This window comes from Alligator mississippiensis, chromosome 4 (genome assembly GCF_030867095.1).
Source record: "Alligator mississippiensis isolate rAllMis1 chromosome 4, rAllMis1, whole genome shotgun sequence".
NCBI classification, from domain to species: Eukaryota; Metazoa; Chordata; order Crocodylia; family Alligatoridae; genus Alligator; species Alligator mississippiensis.
Genome location: NC_081827.1, coordinates 137,235,520 through 137,253,630, shown reverse-complemented (window position 1 = coordinate 137,253,630; position 18,111 = coordinate 137,235,520). Strand labels below are relative to the sequence as shown.

Genomic DNA, 18,111 nt, shown 5'->3' with positions numbered 1-18,111 from the left:
TCCCTGTGTTAAATCCAGGAAAATCCTGGGATTCAATATTTTTGCTTTCCTTTAATAGCTATTTATATTCCCTCATGCATGCCCACACTGCTTGCATATTATAATCCTGCAACCATGTTTCTTGGGCTGCTGCTTCTGCTTATACTGGCTTTTCAGGATTTAGTCCATTTGTTACCTGCCACACTTCAGCATGGATTGTGTGTGTACACACTAAAAGACCCAGGAAAGACAGGTAGTATTCCTGGACTTACAATGCATAAATCAAAGGAGTTGTCAAGAAGTTCCTGTATTTGCTTCCACAATAATGGTTTTCAAACTGAATTTTAATAGTGGCAGCAGAGCTTCTGATTGGTCAGCTTGTGGTAAGTAATGGTGGTGCCACATGTTGACTCTTCCTAAGGAATGAACATGCAGAGGCAGTGGGCATAGGGGATAACAAACAGTGGTCTATGCAGGGAGAGGGTACATGGCCAAAAAGTTTGAAAACCATTTCCCTCAGACTCTGTTTCAGCAGTGCACTTCAAGTACATATGTAATTTCATGCCTTTTCAACAAAGAATGTAAATACATGCTTAAGTGTACACATGTACTTTAAACACTGTTGACTTCAATGGAACTTAAAGAAGCATTAAGCTCTTTTCTGAATAGGGATGGGTCAGAGGTGCCTATCAGCAAATCAGGAGGAATCTATTGCAGTAAAATTCTTTGTCCGATGCCAGTGCACAACTCTTCATGTTGCATTCTTAAATTTGGATACATGTAGGAGACTAGGTGCATTGTAGAAACCCACTAGTTTTTTACCTGGCAGAAATTGGCTCCAATATGCTGCAGTATAGATGAGCCTCGCCCAAAACGAAAGAGACCAAGGGCTGGGAAGTACTAATGTTAGTCAGGTGAAGTACCCGTAATGTAACACTTGGGAGTACTAAGAGGTGATCTGCAAGAGAGAAGAAAGAATGAGCTTACAGAGTTCTGTTAACAGAGCTCCATTAGCCAGCGGTGCAAAAAGGTCATGTCCTATGTTCCATGTAGCTCAGCTGACAAAATGCTTAGTGTGGACAGCAGCTGGTATAGCTGGAGCTGCAGAAAAGTTCCTGTTGGCAGAGCTTGCTTAGCGCTGCTATTTGAAGCAGCAGCAGCCTCTGTAATGTAGACAAACCCTTGCACAATTTTTTTTTTACTTCTTTCAACTGTAAGCTCTTTGTGGAAAGGACCATCTTCTTGTTCTACACTTGTACGTGTTGCCTTTGGCAAGGACTATAGATGCTATGGTAATGTTCTTACTTTATAAAAGGCTGAGGCTAAGTCCAGAAAACAAACAAGGTAGTCAAAACTGCAAAGTCCAAAGTTTAAAAAAAAAAAAAATACAAGGAATCCTTTTCATTCCTCTTATGCCTCATGTGTAATGGAGGGGTTCAAGGAAGAACCCCACTTCTCTCTCTTCCAGTAACCTTTGAGAAAAGTGCTCTAATTTGTGAGGAAAAATTTGTGGGAGGTATCTAGCTGCTTGCCTTTGAGTCATCCCAATCAAGCCATTGCTCTCCTTGCTTTCCCAGCTATTGAATACCTGCATTCCACTGAACTGGAACACAAGGACCTGAACAGGACCCAACCAGAGCTATAAGCCTGGAGTGCTTCATGGGAAGAGAAAGGTCTTAAAATAATTCTTGCCTTCTTTTTTTTTTTTCTCCCCTTTCCCCCCCTTTTTCTAGGTTTGTGAAAGAGAAAAGACCAACCATTTCCCCCAACTTCAATTTTCTGGGTCAGCTTTTGGACTTTGAGAGGAAGATAAAGACCCAGGCTGGGCAGCCTGGCCCAGTCAGCAAGTTGAAGCTGTTGCATTTGGAAAAAAGCAGCGAGCACGGACTGATCCCAGACAGTGGCCAGAGCAGTGGCGCCTCCCCTACTCAGCTCTGCACTAACTCTACCTCTGGGCCTGCAGAACAGAAGCCACTGGACTCCGGAAGTCTTTCGTGCTCGCGCTTGGTGTCTTTAGAGGATAGCTCGCTGGTACAGGGCCTAAATGGACTTCATGTGTCTCTGGACAAGGTAGAGGACAGTAATAAACTGAAGCGCTCATTTTCTTTGGATATCAAGTCCGTGTCCTACTCGACAAGCAGCAGCTGTGTGACTGCATCAGTGCAGGGCTTTGCCTCGTCAGAGGATGCTCTGGAGTATTACAAACATTCAGCGGCTTTAGACGGCAGCAGCAAGCCATGCCAGTTCTCCCCTGTCCAGGAAGTTTCGGAGCAGACACCTGAGACCAGCCCTGATAAAGAGGAAGCCGATCCTCCCGAGAAATCCCAGAATGCCTGGCAGCCGGACAGCCAGAACAAGCGGCAGCACATGGGAAGGCCCAGCAGCAACTCCAGCACTGCCCAGCGGTCACTTCTGTACCCACTACATCGGAGTGGGAGCATGGAAGACAACTATAGAACAAACTTCCTCTTCGGCCTTTCCACAAGTCAGCAGCACTTGGCAAAGTCTGCTGCCGGGCTGGGCCTCAAAGGCTGGCACTCTGATATCTTACCACCTCAGACCTCCACCACATCCCTCACCAACAGCTGGTATTTCGCTACAGAAGCCTCACACTTCTATTCAGCATCTGCTCTATATGGGAGCAGTGCCACTTACTCAGCCTACAGCTGCAGCCAGCTGCCCACTGGTTGCGACCAAGCCTGTGCTGTGCGCAGGAGGCAGAAACAGAGTGACAGAGGTGATTCGAGGCGCAGCTGGCATGAGGAGAGCTCCTTCGAGAAGCAGTTCAAGCGACGGAGCTGCCAGATGGAATTTGGGGAGAGCATCATGTCAGACACCAGATCCCGTGAGGAACTGGGGAAAGTGGGCAGCCAGTCAAGCTTTTCAGGCAGCATGGAAATCATTGAAGTGTCCTGAGCAATGACAGGCAGCTGTGACCATATAGCTGAGTTGGTGTCCTTGTTGTTTAAAATAATTCCCTGTAAATCTGAATTTTTTTTTTTTTTGGTTAAAAAGGAGTGGGGGTTCAGTGTGAAGGCAGTGAATAGATTTCTATATAAGATATAACAAACTAATATCGGCACTGGGGAGCCAACGGCCAGATCACGTTCCACTTGGTGGGTGCCTAAGTGGGATTCAGTTCTACCAGGTTTGAATTCTCTAGAAATATTGCAAATGCAAAGGTGGGTGGATCATCATCATCCTCACTCCTAAGGGGATGGTGTATTATGACAAGAGATGAGGTAATGGCTTTGCAGGGACTCCAGAGGGATGGAATGGGATTGTCCTTAGGCCCTTAAGCCCTTTTAGGCATCTAATTGGTGGAATAGGATCTGGTCTGACTGTCTCATCTTTTTTTCTCCCCCTCCCCTAAAAGTGGATGGGCAGGTGTTTCAAAAAGTTGGGGGTTTTTTGGTATTTTTGTTTGTTTGCCTAACAGGTAAAGCAATTTTTTTTGTTTGTTTTTGTTTTAAATATGCGATGAATTGCACATCCTTGAAACCCTTTTGATCAAAGGAAGCTTTCTTGGCAGCAGGCCATCTCCTTGGCTCCACTGAGACACATTACTAAAAAGCAAAGCTAGTTCTTTCCTCTCCCCCTGCTCCCCAAATCTTCAACAATGCACCTTAGCCCTGAGACTGAGCCAACTTCTAGAGGGAGACTATTTTTCTTCAGGACAGTGACTAGTAGTGAATCCAAAAAAAATAAGTGACCAATCACAGTAAGGCTGGTCTGAAAACCAAGTTGAGACAATGTACATACTGATGTAACTATCATTCTAATGGACAGGATTTAGATGACTGGATAGGGAGCTGCTGTAGAGGGGGGAAAAAAACAGTACCTCAAAAAATAAACCTAGGGCTTTCATAATTGCTGGCCTCTGGGTATTGGGTCATAAGCAATTCATAGATTCATAGATGTTAGGGTCGGAAGGGACCTCAATAGATCATCGAGTCCGACCCCCTGCATAAGCAGGAAAGAGTGCTGAGTCTAGATGACCCCAGCTAGATGCTCATCTAACCTCATCTTGAAGACCCCCAGGGTAGGGGAGAGCACCACCTCCCTTGGGAGCCTGTTCCAGACCTTGGCCACTCGAACTGTGAAGAAGTTCTTCCTAATGTCCAATCTAAATCTGCTGTCTGCTAGCTTGTGGCCATTGTTTCTTGTAACCCCCGGGGGCGCCTTGGTGAATAAATACTCACCAATTCCCTTCTGTGCCCCCGTGATGAACTTAAAGGCAGCCACAAGGTCGCCTCTCAACCTTCTCTTGCGGAGGCTGAAAAGGTCCAGTTTCTCTAGTCTCTCCTCGTAGGGCTTGGTCTGCAGGCCCTTGACCATACGAGTTGCCCTTCTCTGGACCCTCTCCAGGTTATCCGCATCCTTCTTGAAGTGTGGTGCCCAGAATTGCACGCAGTACTCCAACTGCAGTCTGACCAGCGCCCGATAGAGGGGAAGTATCACCTCCCTGGACCTATTCGTCATGCATCTGCTGATGCACGATAAAGTGCCATTGGCTTTTCTGATGGCTTCGTCACACTGCCGGCTCATGTTCATCTTGGAGTCCACTAGGACTCCAAGATCCCTTTCCACCTCTGTGCCACCCAGCAGGTCATTCCCTAGGCTGTAGGTGTGCTGGACATTTTTCCTCCCTAGGTGCAGCACTTTGCATTTCTCCTTGTTGAACTGCATCCTGTTGTTTTCTGCCCACTTGTCCAACCTATCCAGGTCTGCCTGCAGCTGTTCCCTGCCCTCCGGCGTGTCCACTTCTCCCCATAGCTTTGTGTCATCTGCAAACTTGGACAGAGTACATTTGACTCCCTCGTCCAAGTTGCTGATGAAGACATTAAAGAGTATCGGTCCAAGGACCAAGCCCTGCGGGACCCCACTGCCCACACCCCTCCAGGTCGAGACCAACCCATCCACCACGACTCTCTGGGTGCAACCCTCCAGCCAATTCGCCACCCACCGGACTGTGTAGTCATCCACATCACAGCCTCTTAACTTGTTCACCAGTATGGGGTGGGATACCGTATCGAAGGCCATTGTGAATAAGTAGATGACTAGCCATGTTTTGAGGTTGATTTCAAGCTGTCTATGCACAGGATTTTTTTTGTTTTTCAGTTAGCTGAGAAAAGTGGTTAAAAATCCATCTTCTCAAAATAGGCCAACTACCCTCTTGATTTTTAAATGAAAAATAGAGAGGGGTTTTTGACATTGGAAAACTGGCTTTTGAGGGGTAGACCTGTTTATCTCTAAAGGTGAGATTAGAAAAAGGAACTGAATTACTTGGCGGCTGGCAGAGTAGTTAATGCTGGGTGCAAATAGAGGAGGGAAGGGGAAGGTTGATACTTTTCTCCCACACTGTTTAGGAGGCGGGCAATGTATTCCACAATGTTGCCCAAGCCCAAAAGATTTTTACGTGGATAAACTCCCCTTGCACATCCTCAGTCCATCATATCAACTGACTTCAGTTATTAATACCAATTTTTTGTATTTTGACAGAGAGAAGCCCCACTAGCCTGAATGGTCCAGGATAAAACACATTAAGCTTCCCCCCCCCCCCCCCCCCCCCCAAATGTTATTTCTTTAATGGAAAATGTGTTTACTTCCAGCACTCTATCCTAAAGCAGTCCCCATTGGGCCAGTGTTGTTCTGGGTCCCAAGGCTAGTTTTGTTTTTTGTTTTTTTCCCTGATGTGCTAATAAAATATGGTATTACTGATGGTAAGGATCCCAGACCCTGAGACTGCCATCCTTGTTGCTGGCTGGTCACTCTTTTTAGAGGCAAAGACGCATCGAGAATATCTCATTTAGGGACTCTCTTGTCATGTCCCTGCTGGCAGTCTTGGCAGAGGGGGCAGGGACACTTTCAGGATGCATTCAGCATTGTGTTTTTGCTTGGCAAGGGAGAAAAACCACTGTTTTTGCTTCAGCCCATGATTCCTGTGGGATGCTGGCTGCCACTTCCCCAGGCCACTCTGTGAGTTGCTGTAAATCTTGTGCGGAATTAACAACAACAGAGGCCCAATATTATGCTTCATTGTTCAGTCCTGCATTGACACATGATAATTCTTTATCTTTGCCAGTGTCTTTCAGTGCATACGTGGCATTGTGGGTGTTGAGGGGCAGGAGAGAGATGTGGGCTGCAATGTTTATACAATTTCAGTGCAGGCAGCTGAAAATATAAAGCAAGTATAATAAACTATGACTTAACTGCTTTTTGAAGATGTTGGCTAAAGTTTTTTCAGCAAAGATCTGGTAGTCACTGAAGCCCTAAATAAGTCAGCGGCTTGTTTTGTTTTACTGTAAGTGTAGCTAGATGGTGACTCAAATCTCAGGTTTTACTATATTGAAAAAAGGACAGGATTTTGTCTGTCTGTCTGTCATGGTTTTGCTTTGGGTTTTTTTGTTTTTGTTTTTTGTTTTTCTCTTTGTGGCTAGGATGTGACTTCAATTTCCTATGATGGACTGTTTAAAACTAGCACTGAGAGAAAGCTACAAAGTTGATTAACTTGATCCTAAGGAGCATGAGAGAGACAAGAGAGACAGCAACAGAAGTGGTTGAACATATAAGATTCATTTGTTCCATGTGTATGAAATGCAGGAGAGAGGGTGGTTTGGGTCAGGGGTAGGTTGATACCACATTGCAAAGTAAGACGGGTCTTGGCTCTCCATTTAAGCATATTGCCACTGTATGCTGATATATCAAGTGAAAATGACTCTGACAACTGTTTTAGCCTGTACACACACTGTATGTGCACAATTTATAGAAATTAAAGTATTTAAAGAAATCCCTAACAGAGAAGAAAAACTCTTTTGCAGCTGAAATCTGGGCTTGACTTCTCTTGATTTCTAGCATCCTCTGAATCGGTGAAGCAAGGACAGGGTGCTAAAGGCTCAGCACTTGTGTAGGCTGGGTCCTTTTAAGCACATGGTGGAGAAGAGAGCCTGGAGCTTGTCTGGTCTGTGGGTGGCTGGTACCCTATCTCATTTTTGTACCTGAATGATGCTGGAAATGGTTTAAGAAGTTTGGAAAGTGAGGTGGAAGATGGGGGGAAGAAATGTGTACATGTTTTAATCTGAATATAATGTTCTTTTGGCGTATGGCAAGCTGTTTAAATGGTTCAAAGAGGTGTGAGTTTCTCATCTTGTTGTGTTATGAGCATTACTTGTACATTATGATGAAATAAAATCGGACGTGGTACCTGTTTATATAGAATGGCTGAGAAGAGCTGTTTATAATCAGCTGTAGAACATACATGCCACGTCCAGCTTAAAATACAATACCAGGAGTGTCCACATGGTATGTTGCTAATCTTTGTAGCTGCTACTGATTGTCATGTAGGCTGCTTACCAACATGAAAAAAACCCAGCACTTTAAGCTCAGCGTGCCCCTGCGCTCAAGCACAGCACATGCCTAGAAGAGGTGGCATGTTACTTCAGCCTGGCTTGCCAGCGTCTGTTGGGATTGTGCACTTCAGTAGGACTTTCTGGCACTTATCTAGTAGCTGATTGAATCAGCTTTGGATAAAAACACCAAAAAGCCCCACTGAAGCGCGTGATCCATAGCCACTGGGCAGCCGGGTCAAACTAATGCGCTTCCTCTTCCAGGAAAGCACTATTTATTTGTGGGGGGTGTTCACATCTATCAGCAGCCATAGTGATGAATTAATGGGTAGTTTTTTTGCAGTGTCCAAACAAATACTTAGCCGCCTTCCTTGAGCTTAGTAGCCCCCAGCAGTCAGAAGTGACTCTGCAGTTTCAGTCACCCTACCCTGCCTATTTCTGTTCATCACACCTTCTCCCAATTCAAACAGTAGCTGTTGCTGTCTCTGCATTCAACCTTTAAATGGTCTGCTATTATCAAGCACAGTTGTACTGTGGTTCTGCTTTACAAGGCAATAATCCAGTTCCCAAGTGATCAACTGAGTGTTTGCTGCAAGGCAATAGCACAGCTGTTTTACAAATATTTCAAACTGTTTAAATTACAGGGACAAACTTTACTTGCTAAACAAAGCTATCAGAAAGAACTGGAGTCTAACATTACTGGTAATTGGAGTAACCAACTTTACATGCTGAGGGGGTAGTTGCAGTTGAAGGGAGTGTGGGCATGTTTACTGTGTCCCTCTTAAGCATGGAGAGTTATTACATGTACTAGTGTGCTGATGTCTCTTGATGAAGCTGAGATTGTACAGGAGTACAGCACCAACTAGTTTGGACCCACAAGCTGGTAACAAGCACTGTCACCTGCCTCTCTACTATCACTACAAACCCATTTTTGCAAGGCTTTTAGTAATGTCTCATTAAATCCCAAAACTTAAAAGTAATACTATAAACTGCAGATCTTTATTTAATGGACAAAAGATGCAGGAGGAAAGGGAAGCCAGAATTATCACTCTTTTCTTCATTTAAAGAACAGCACAATTGCCCACCAACAGCACAAGTGACCAGCAAGTGTAACCTTTTGTCTCATTTACAGAAAGCAAGCACAAGTGCTGAATAAAAGCTCAAGTCTACTAAAGGGGAAAAGAAAGTAAGTAAATGTAACATCACACTAGACTGCATCAAGGTCTTGCATTTTAAATAAAGTCTCCATTTCAGCCTGGCCCCAATCAGTCCAGTTCTGATAGACACAGAAAAATAAAGTACTCCTTGTTCCCTTTTAAGGTCTATTTCTGAGGAGTCTGCTTTCACAGTGAGCAGGCTTATCTTTCTCCCCTTCCTCTCACCAACTTTGCATGCCTCTGCTCCTCTCCTCAAAGCACCCCTGCTATCAGGAAGACAGCCAAAACCATCTCTAATTGGCACACTGGCAGCAGGTGCTGAAAAAAGACAAATATTGTCAGTTATATCATCTACCACCACCAACCAGTTTTAATATTGTGCTCAATTCTGCCGCCTCACAATGCCACCGAACTTCTAAAATAATTAGGAAATGCATTGGTTCTTTACATAGTTTCAGCTAATGGCCAACTGCAAGGTGGTTCACTGCATAACAGATATATAATGCAGAGCAAATCTGGTACAGTGGAGTGCAAAAAACTTAATACTGATTAACCTACCAGGTTGCCCAACAAATTTCAGAACGAGTGGTAAGTAACTATTTCTTGACAAACTCTTCCCTTGCTTTCTCCCCTCCCCCTCCCCAGCTTTCCCCTTCTAGTGTTGACAGACTTCTCCAAAGATGTATTTGGGCAGGAAAAGCTCAAGTGTCAAAGACTCAAATAAGTAAAAGTGGTGATTTGTCTCTACTGTTAATTATGAATGCAGCGACTATAGGACATCATTTGATAGCTAGTGCCTGTTTGATTTGACTGTCTCTGACCATGGCTGGCACTTTCCAAAGCATTCGCTCCTTCGTTTTTACTTTAATCCTCTTCAGTAGGTACAGACTGACCCCATGCTGAACATTTATGAAAGCTCTACCCAAGGTGATCTTGCATGAAATCCACTATGCTGTATATCAAGCTGCTTAAAGCTTAGCAAAAACTAACTTATTTGACATTAAGTTCAACAGCTTTCTGTACTCACAAAATACAGCTTATTTCCTTAAATCCCTGCCCAAACTAGCATCTATGTTAAAATTTTTAATAGCCCCCTGAGGTAAAACATCCATTGTTATAATGCTGTTATATATAATACCACCAAACTTCTCATACAAATGCACACTTTAGGATTCATTAGAATCGGCTTAGTTCCATACTACAAAACTCTGTTCCATGTCTGAAATTAAACCAAGCAGTACCCTCTGCGTACTCCAGATGAAATCATCACTGCAAAGTACACGAAAGTTACTTCAGCCGAGTCTTAATTATTTTGCGCCGTCTGGATTTTAAGGACAACTATTATAAATAAAAGAGAAAGTGGGGGCTATTTTGAGCATTGTGCAGTTCCACTCCTTCCAATAAAGTGCTGGGTTTCTTTGCTTTGTTTTTGGGTCAGCTGGAACGTAACTATACTATTATCAACTGCTGTGAAACAGGCTGGAAGATTGGAAGCTGTCCTGTTAGAGGGAAGTGCTGGCAATTAGTCATTTTGGTAGGCATGATTCCAGTTCCTACTTGGGATCCAGGATGGTAGAGCTGTAATAGCATTGTATGCACCCGTCAAAAGTAAACTCTGGTAGTTAGGTAACAGATCTTTTGACTAAGTTTGTGCTTGGATGGTGACAGGGGAAGCAGATCAAACTAAGGCCCCAAATTTGCAGTTGATTCTATATGAGTCAATCTTGACATTGTGATGTCCTATGGAGAAGCTCCTATGGCTATCATCGGGGTTCTGTATGACCACATGGGACTGCCTTCCCTCTTTGGGTGACTGGGTACATGGCTTAGGATGCATTTCAGCCCCTTGATGCTTGCTTCCAGGCTTGTGAAGAATGTGAAACAGCACTAGGCCAGCGCTGTTTTCCTCTTGAATAGGAAGATCTGCTGCAGCATGGGAGATGGTTTGGATAGAGGCTGCTGCTCACAGTTCCAGGTATGAGTAAGCTCCCAGAGCATTATTCTTTGTCCTTGCTTATTTATCTTACCCCAAATGCCTTTCAGAGGCAAACCCTCCCTTCCACTACGCAGAGGGCCTTAGTAAAATGGAAACCATACACATGCATGGCAGTAGGATATAGGGATGGTACAAAGGGTTTCCTCCTCTGTTTGAGTCCAGCAGGTTAATGGTGAAACTGTTGCCTCTAAACTCACTTATTGATAATTTTTTATTATTACCAAGAGAAGGCTATTACAGTGATGATGCGTTTTAAAGCTGTGTTTTGTGAACCAAATGACAATATCATGCTTCTTGCTTTTCAGCAGAAGCTGATATTGGTTCCTGGAGAAATGGGTATATCTGCTGAAAAGCTGATTCCAAAACCCAGCTTTTCTTGAAATACATTTATGACTGCTGAAACTTTCTGTAACCTACAACCCTTTCCTATCCTTCAGTGATTTAGTTCATAGGGCCTTTAGATAATATAATATTCACAGCTCAACTCAAGCTAGCTTGCAGAATGAGACTGTTACTTTTTAAATAATCATAAGATACATAACACAATCAAGTACCTTCTAAAACCAAAGGTATTCCCCCCCCTCCAAACAGTCAGCCTAAAGGAGATTTCAGTGTGAATCATACATCCTTCTTTATTACTGAAAACAAAAACAGTGACAAACACAGTAACTATTTCAAGGTCATCTCCTGGGTTATGGAGACTTGAGAATGACCTTAGACACCAGCCCAGAGGGAGAGCATCTTCCTGCTGCTTTTCACCAGGAATAAACAACTATTCACAATGAACTGGAGGATTGGCAGCACCCCTTCCACCTTCCCATTAAATATATAAGCTACCCCAGCTTTGGACAGCTCTGAGAAAAATCCCCAAGTAGTGCTCAAGACTGTGTCTTTAATTAGCCTCACAACACCTCTGTGAAGTTGGGCAATGCTATTAGCCTCATCTTATAGATGGGAAAGAGGCAGGCAACTGAAAATTAAGACTTAGGCCCAAGCTAGAACAAGTCTGTGTTAGAGCAGGGAACCTAATGATGCTTATTTAGGACCCTGAAGACCTCAGTTAACAATGGGAAGGTTGTTCTTCCTCACATTTAGAAGCAACAATGGCCCATCCAGTTTAAGGAGAAAATAGGAACAAGATAGTTAGTGGCTGTCACTGGCTGTGTCCCTGAACACAGGCTAACAAGGGGAGAGGCTTATGGCAGAAAGTGCTGCTCATTCAAGACTTCAAGCTCATCAGCAGCAATCCCAAGCCCTAACTGAAACCCACTGCTGTGAACTCAGCACCGAAACTCTTTACATAAAGCTGAGAAGAGCAGGGGCAGAACTACTAAGCACACAGCTCTCAAGCAGACTGAGGAAGAGGAGAAGGAACCATAGAGGGATGGAATAGGACACATGAAGAAGTACCAGGCTGTACTTGCATCAGCAGCTAGTGCTTCTCCAACTACTCTCAGCTCTTTTCACTACATTCAAAGCAGTTCAATATTCTCATTGTAATTATCACACTGGAAAAAGCTGGGACATGGACTGCAGCTGAAAGTCAGACAAGCCTCTTCTCTCCTTCCCCCACCACGCTCCAAGATGTTACAGAACTGAACCAAACTCTCACTGCTTAACACAAGTATCATATCGCTCATTCAAACAGGACTCCACTGGAATCAGGAAAGACTCCTAGAAGGAGACCACTGACTTCATTCCTTGAGAATGCGTGTTGACATGTTTCTGAGGCAGGGCCAGACTAAATGACACACACGTCTTATGTGAGAGGACTTGCTGAGGAAGGAGAAGAGGAATGAAAGAGAAAAGTAGCACCACTGGGTGCAAGAAGAAAGCCAAGTTATAGAATCATAGAAAAATGGGGCTGGAAGGGACCTCAGGAGGTCATCTAGTTCAACCCTCTGCTCATGACTTTAGAAGCCATTTAAAATGGGGGCAGGGGGACCAGGGAGAAGGAGAAGATAACAGCTTTGGGCATCTACCTGGACTGTGGAAAGCAAGACCAACTCATGGAAAAACCCCACCCCAAGGAGCAGTATTGATAGCATAACACAGGCCATTATCAGTGCAGCAATAAAGCAGAAAGTATAGCCCTGAACTAAGTCATACAAGCATACAGTTTTCATTAAAGCAGGCTTGAGTCAACACAGGAAGAGTGAAAGGTTATGATGGTTTCAAAAGGCCCAATCACCTTGACCCCTCTGACGAAGGAGAGAGGTAGGTTCTTGCTGCCAAAAGGGGACAGTAAAGGTGTTTGTGCCTTTTTGCTGTAAAACGACCCCACCCCACCATCATTACTTTAAAAGAAAAGAAAAAACGCCTTTTTTACCTCTGCTATCATTAGGATAATCCATGCAGTTTTTGTTGTAGAAATAGAGACTTAGTTCTTAGCATCCCTGGAGCATGGAGCTAAATCTTATAGTAAGAACTGTTCTCCAAAGCATCTAATGAGTTTGGGCCAATTAAGTTTTAATGTTATAAACAATGCACCCAGGTTTCAGTACTCTGCCCCTTTTACGACAGAAAGCAGTGAAGAAGGGCAAACCTATTTATTTTTCCTTTTGTCGCTCACCTCTGAGTGCAGCCAATGTCAGGGCCATAGGGCTGCATCTTTTTCACTGGTGCTGGCCAGGGGGTTTTCATGACATAAAAGAGCACCACAAAGTAGAGAGAGGTCTGGTGGGTTTAGAAAAGCATTAACAGGAAGTTAGTTGAATTACAAGCCAACTCTTGTCTGAAACGACACAAAGGAGAGAACAGCATGCCTGTCCCATCAGGCACTGCAGACATTTGAGATGACTTGGAGAAGCAGGTTGTGGAGCAGACTGGAAAGGGCAGCAAGTAAAGAAAAAGTGCCACCAGGCAACTTGTGGAAGATGATAACTGCCCATCCCTCAGCAAATGGTCTAAAGACTTCTGGGTAATAAGCATTAGTGATGGAGACTAGTGATTGACTCATTATTTATAGAACAGAGAGAGGGTACCTGACAGTTTACAAAACTAATATTAAGCAGAGATGATTCTTGTCACCTGTTGACTTGTGACGAATATTTATGTAAAAGCCTTTGAAAAAGTTTGTCACTGGGACCCAACTATGTAATTTCCTTCCAGTTAAACTAGTAGTGTTTAATACTTTACTTTCATACCCAATGCTGAGCCCCTCTTTCCTGTGTTTCCTTACTATTTAGATGGCACTCGCAGGCTACTCAGCAGCACCCAGGGATCCACAAGATGGGATCCCTACCCATAAATATTTTTTCATTACCAGCCTTGTGGCTAGATGTTTCATGGCAACCACTCACAAATTAGGAAGCTGGTCACTGTGGCACAGCTGGATTACTTCCTTAGTTCCCACAATGGTAAAAATGGGGGTAATATTCAAGCTACCACCTAAACTCTGCTGTAAAGTCAGGTTTGCAAAGCACTAAGATAGGAAATAGTGAGTGTATATGCAATTGTTTAGTGACAGAATTAACTACAGAGCTATGGGATACATTGCTCCTTCAATATAATAGTATCTTAATACCATGAGTCCAACTGCCTGGAACTCAATGGGAGAAAGTTTACTATATTATCTTCTAATAGTGATCTAACTCAGTTTAGGCTCCCACCTCTCAAGACCATGCCAGTGGCATAAGCCTCCAGTTCTTAGCTCTACAGAGTTGTGGGATACCTATTACTAATCTTTTCACTGGCTGACAACCAGCCTAGGCCTCAGACCAGTATCTACTGGCAAAGGAGGAAACATCTGAAGGTCAGGCTGATTTCAGAAAACATGGCTGCTACCTGAAGCTGCACATGGGGTGAAACATCTGATAACAGGATTAGATCACAGAGAGCAGGAAATGATGCCCAAGGTTCATGCTAACAGATCTTGTCACAGTGCTTTACAAGTTAGCATGGATACCACTACCACAGAGATGGTGTAAAATATTTCTGGCTTTTAAGTTTCCTAAATCTAGGAAACAGCTCAAGACCATGAGGCCATTGCCTTGAAACACCACTAGCCATTAACACTTGCACAAAGCAGGTGTAAAAATGTAAAACCCAATGTGTGGGTAAGGCAAGGGAAGAACTGAAGTTTGCACCCATTTGACTTGTATGTAAATAGGGTACATGGAGAATTAGGCCCCCTGGTACTCCCTTCACCTGATGTGTTCAGGTTACTTCAGTTACTTCAAGTTTGGCAAACTCTTGTTGTTCCTCAGACAGAGCTGCTACAAAAATCCTCATTTCCAAAGAACTCCTTTTCTAGCCAGTGCTTAGAGGGTCCTGGCAAAGCAACTGCTACCATGTTTGCAAAGAGAAATCAAAGCAGGCTATGGCCTACAATATGGATGCTAGGTCCTGAGCACATGGCCTTGATCAAGGAAACAAGAGAAGCTGGACAATGTGCTGTTCAGTGAACAAACAGCATTACCAGAAGGCTGCTCTGCTATTTATTGCTCGGGTAGACCCAGAGGAGGTATTCTACGTTCTCTGGGGGCACATCTACACAAGAAGCTGTGTCACTGTAGTGATGAGCTATGTCGTCGTAGCTCATTGCTGTGGTGAGGTGGCATTGGCATGCACGAACCATGATGCTGAGGCTACTGTGCAGTAGCTTGAGAAAAAAAATGTGGGCATCAGGACTGTGCAATAATGCTAGTACTTAAGCAGGTACTAAATGACTACGCAGTAACAACTACACAATCCGATACACGTGTAGACACGCCCTGGGTAAATTATCTAACCTTGTTCCATACATGGAAGATAGCTACCACAGGCCATCTCAAATCAAGCTGTTCTTTGAATTAGTAGCATTCAAAAGCCTCCTAGCAGGAGTCAGATGCTGCCTCAGGACTCCTTGCTGTGGGTAAACTCGGGTTTAGGTCCTACAGATTCATCTACTAACCTTAAAGCATTTTGCAGCAAAGGTGAGTCAAGAAGCATTAGCCCAGTTTTACACATGGAGATGTCATGACTCTAGTGGCTGAGATGACCTGCCAAAGCTCACCCAAGCGGCCTGGGGCAGAGCAGAGGATAGAACCCAAGTCCCCTGGAACTTTGTCTAGTGCTCTCACAAGTGGCCGTCCTGCCAGAGCTGTCCTGTGTTTGGAATAAAAGTAAGAATGTCCTGGTGCATTTGGAACATTTAACTGAGCACAATCCCAAAGGACTGTGTGGTTTTAGTCATAAAACACTGCATTCATGACTGTTCGTTGAATGATGGCAGCTGAGCCAATGCACCAAGCTCTACAGACACCTCAATCTCCCTTTCTTAAAAGATACTGAAAGAGCTATATTCTCTGATCAGCAAAACTACTTGACCAGCCTGCCATCTCTTCACAGTCAATTAGAAGTTTGCTAAGGTTCAGACAGGCTCATTGTGGGCTAGAGCAATTGTCCCAGATCCCTGTCACAACATGGGCATGTTGAGCCTGTATTACACCACCACCACAGAAGTTATTTGCTGGAAGTTATTCATTTACAGCCTTATAAATTAGTGAGCCTGTAAAAACAGATGCCTTGAGGAAGGAGATGGTAAAGCCCTTCCCTGCCACACAAGCTATGTTAATTACGATCATAGGCAGGGGTAACAAGCTAGTTCCTAGCTCCACATTTTCACCTATAACATATTACCAAAGCCAAGGGATCTCATAAATATCTACCAGAAATCTAGGTGTCTAAATCCCCAGCGGCATAGAAAGTAAATTAGGTTTATTGCATCCAGTATCCCTTTGAATTTTTCTAATAAAAGAACAGATGGAAGGATTGCTCCTCCCTGAGACCAAGTCTAGTAACAGGAACAAAGTAAATGTTTCAATACGAGTGGTGTTGCTGGAGGCTCTGATGAAGAAAGTTTATTTTTCTTCTCGGAACAACCAGAGTAGGCAGCTCCTTTATTGCTGGCCACAGTGTTTCAGTTCAGTTCTGCCAATGTCGCAGGTCTCTTCTCAAAGGCCTGGCAAAGAGTCAGGCAGCAGTGCTGTCTGTTCCAAAAGGCTGCCAATCAAACTTACTGGAAGCATGTCCTCACGCTGGATGCTAGAATGAGAAGGTGAGGAAGAGGAGTCTGGGGCAACTAGGACTTAAGCTCCCGATCCAGTTTCATGCTGAAGGGCTCCAGCCTCTCGTTCTCAGGCAGCATGCTGTTCAGCCTCTCCATAAGCGGGACTGTCTGGTCGATGCCCATCTGTATGCGGCGGAGGATGGCAGACATCTCATTGACCTTCTGAATCTGCTCTGCATACTTGGCGTACCTTTTCTGGCGTTCCTGCATGAAGCCGTACAGAGTTTCCACAGAAACATCCATCTGTTTAACACACAAAAAAGACCCACATTAGGCTAAAGATTGCCAGGTGCCCCTGGGCTAGGCATAGAGTTTTAAAATGGTCGTTAATAGTATGAAGTCATTTTATTGTGCAGCAGCAATTAAAAGGAACTTCTTTGGTGATTATAATCGTACCCATATAGCTACCTAACATAGCGGTTGTGTGATCACTTATGGCCTGAACGCTGTTTTGCATCCTGATTGCTGATTTGATCTACAAAATATTATAAACACAGCCAGTCTTCCCCTGCATCACATGATGAAATTTCTAAACTCTAAATCAGTCCCCTAAATTATCAAAACCCAGGTGCAATTACCACTTTCATTTAAAAGCATGTGTTGAGAGTATGGTTTTTGGGTACACCTTCTACATACTGTGAGTATAATTATGTTGAGCCACTCTACTGCGTAATTACAGTGTGGTTGCACTATTTTGATACCTACAACTACCATTAAGTGGAAGCTTCATGCGTTGATGGATATCTGTGGTGCGTTACTACTGTCAGTAATGTACCAGAATTCTAAAAATGAAGGTATTAAGACCCTCCCCCCCCCCCCCACTTCAATGGTATATTAAAAGTAGATTGATTTTGCTGTTGCTCTTGTGGCAATGCAAGCACACTAGCAATTAATCAAAATGCAACCATAGTCTAATCAAAGTGCAACTGTAATCAAAGTTACTATTATTCTGTACAAAGGGCAATTTTTGTAATTCAAAATGCATCATCTCTTTCCAACCATCTAGTCAACAACATTTTTGTATCTGAAGCCTCTTAAAAGTTCCAGCTGTTAGCCGTTTATAATGGATGCATGACAGGTTATGTCATATTTTTTAATCATTTAATGTATTGAACGATTTAGTGAATACATCTCTCATTCACAGCCATTGTATTCCAGTTATATTCCAAACCCTCAGAAACGCCAAATACCAAGCTCTATAATCACATGCTCTGCTGGCTGTTCAAACTATGGTATTTCTGAGCGCTTGGGCAAAAGACTTGCTCACAGCACATAGCACTGGTAAGTGGGATCTCACAATCATGAACTGAAGGAGGACAGATCTCTGGACATATTTTATCCTGACTTCAGGGAACACAGTTGTAACTAAAGAAAATGTTAGTGTTAGCAACTAGCTAAGGATAAGAAAAACCCAGTGTGATGGCTTTGCTTTGCTTTAGACCATTGGTCTTCTGCTTTAAATACCAGCATTTCATATCAAGGTCCCACAGTGAGACAAATTGCCAGTGTACCTGTAAAGAGTTTCTATTATCTAGTCACATGACTGCAAACAGTGGGAAGTAAAGGCATTTTTATGAGGAG

The 18,111-nt window shown here is 43.7% G+C and overlaps 2 protein-coding genes across 6 annotated transcripts in view; one reads left to right on the top strand and one right to left on the bottom strand.

Annotated features, from left to right (window-relative positions):
* The window catches only part of DUSP16 (dual specificity phosphatase 16), an 83,379-nt gene extending 76,182 nt beyond the window's left edge, over positions 1 to 7,197 (top strand). For all 4 annotated transcript variants that reach the window (XM_019482237.2, XM_019482235.2, XM_019482236.2 and 1 more), the window contains one exon: positions 1,713 to 7,197. In XM_019482237.2, coding sequence (XP_019337782.1) covers positions 1,713 to 2,895 — 1,183 coding nt within the window. In that variant the 3' untranslated portion in view covers positions 2,896 to 7,197. The remainder of the gene's footprint in view (positions 1 to 1,712) is intronic.
* A 1,105-nt stretch (positions 7,198 to 8,302) lies between these two features.
* BORCS5 (BLOC-1 related complex subunit 5) overlaps positions 8,303 to 18,111 on the bottom strand; it is a 124,196-nt gene continuing 114,387 nt past the window's right edge. For both annotated transcript variants that reach the window (XM_006267896.4, XM_019482239.2), the window contains one exon: positions 8,303 to 16,773. In XM_006267896.4, coding sequence (XP_006267958.1) covers positions 16,543 to 16,773 — 231 coding nt within the window. In that variant the 3' untranslated portion in view covers positions 8,303 to 16,542. The remainder of the gene's footprint in view (positions 16,774 to 18,111) is intronic.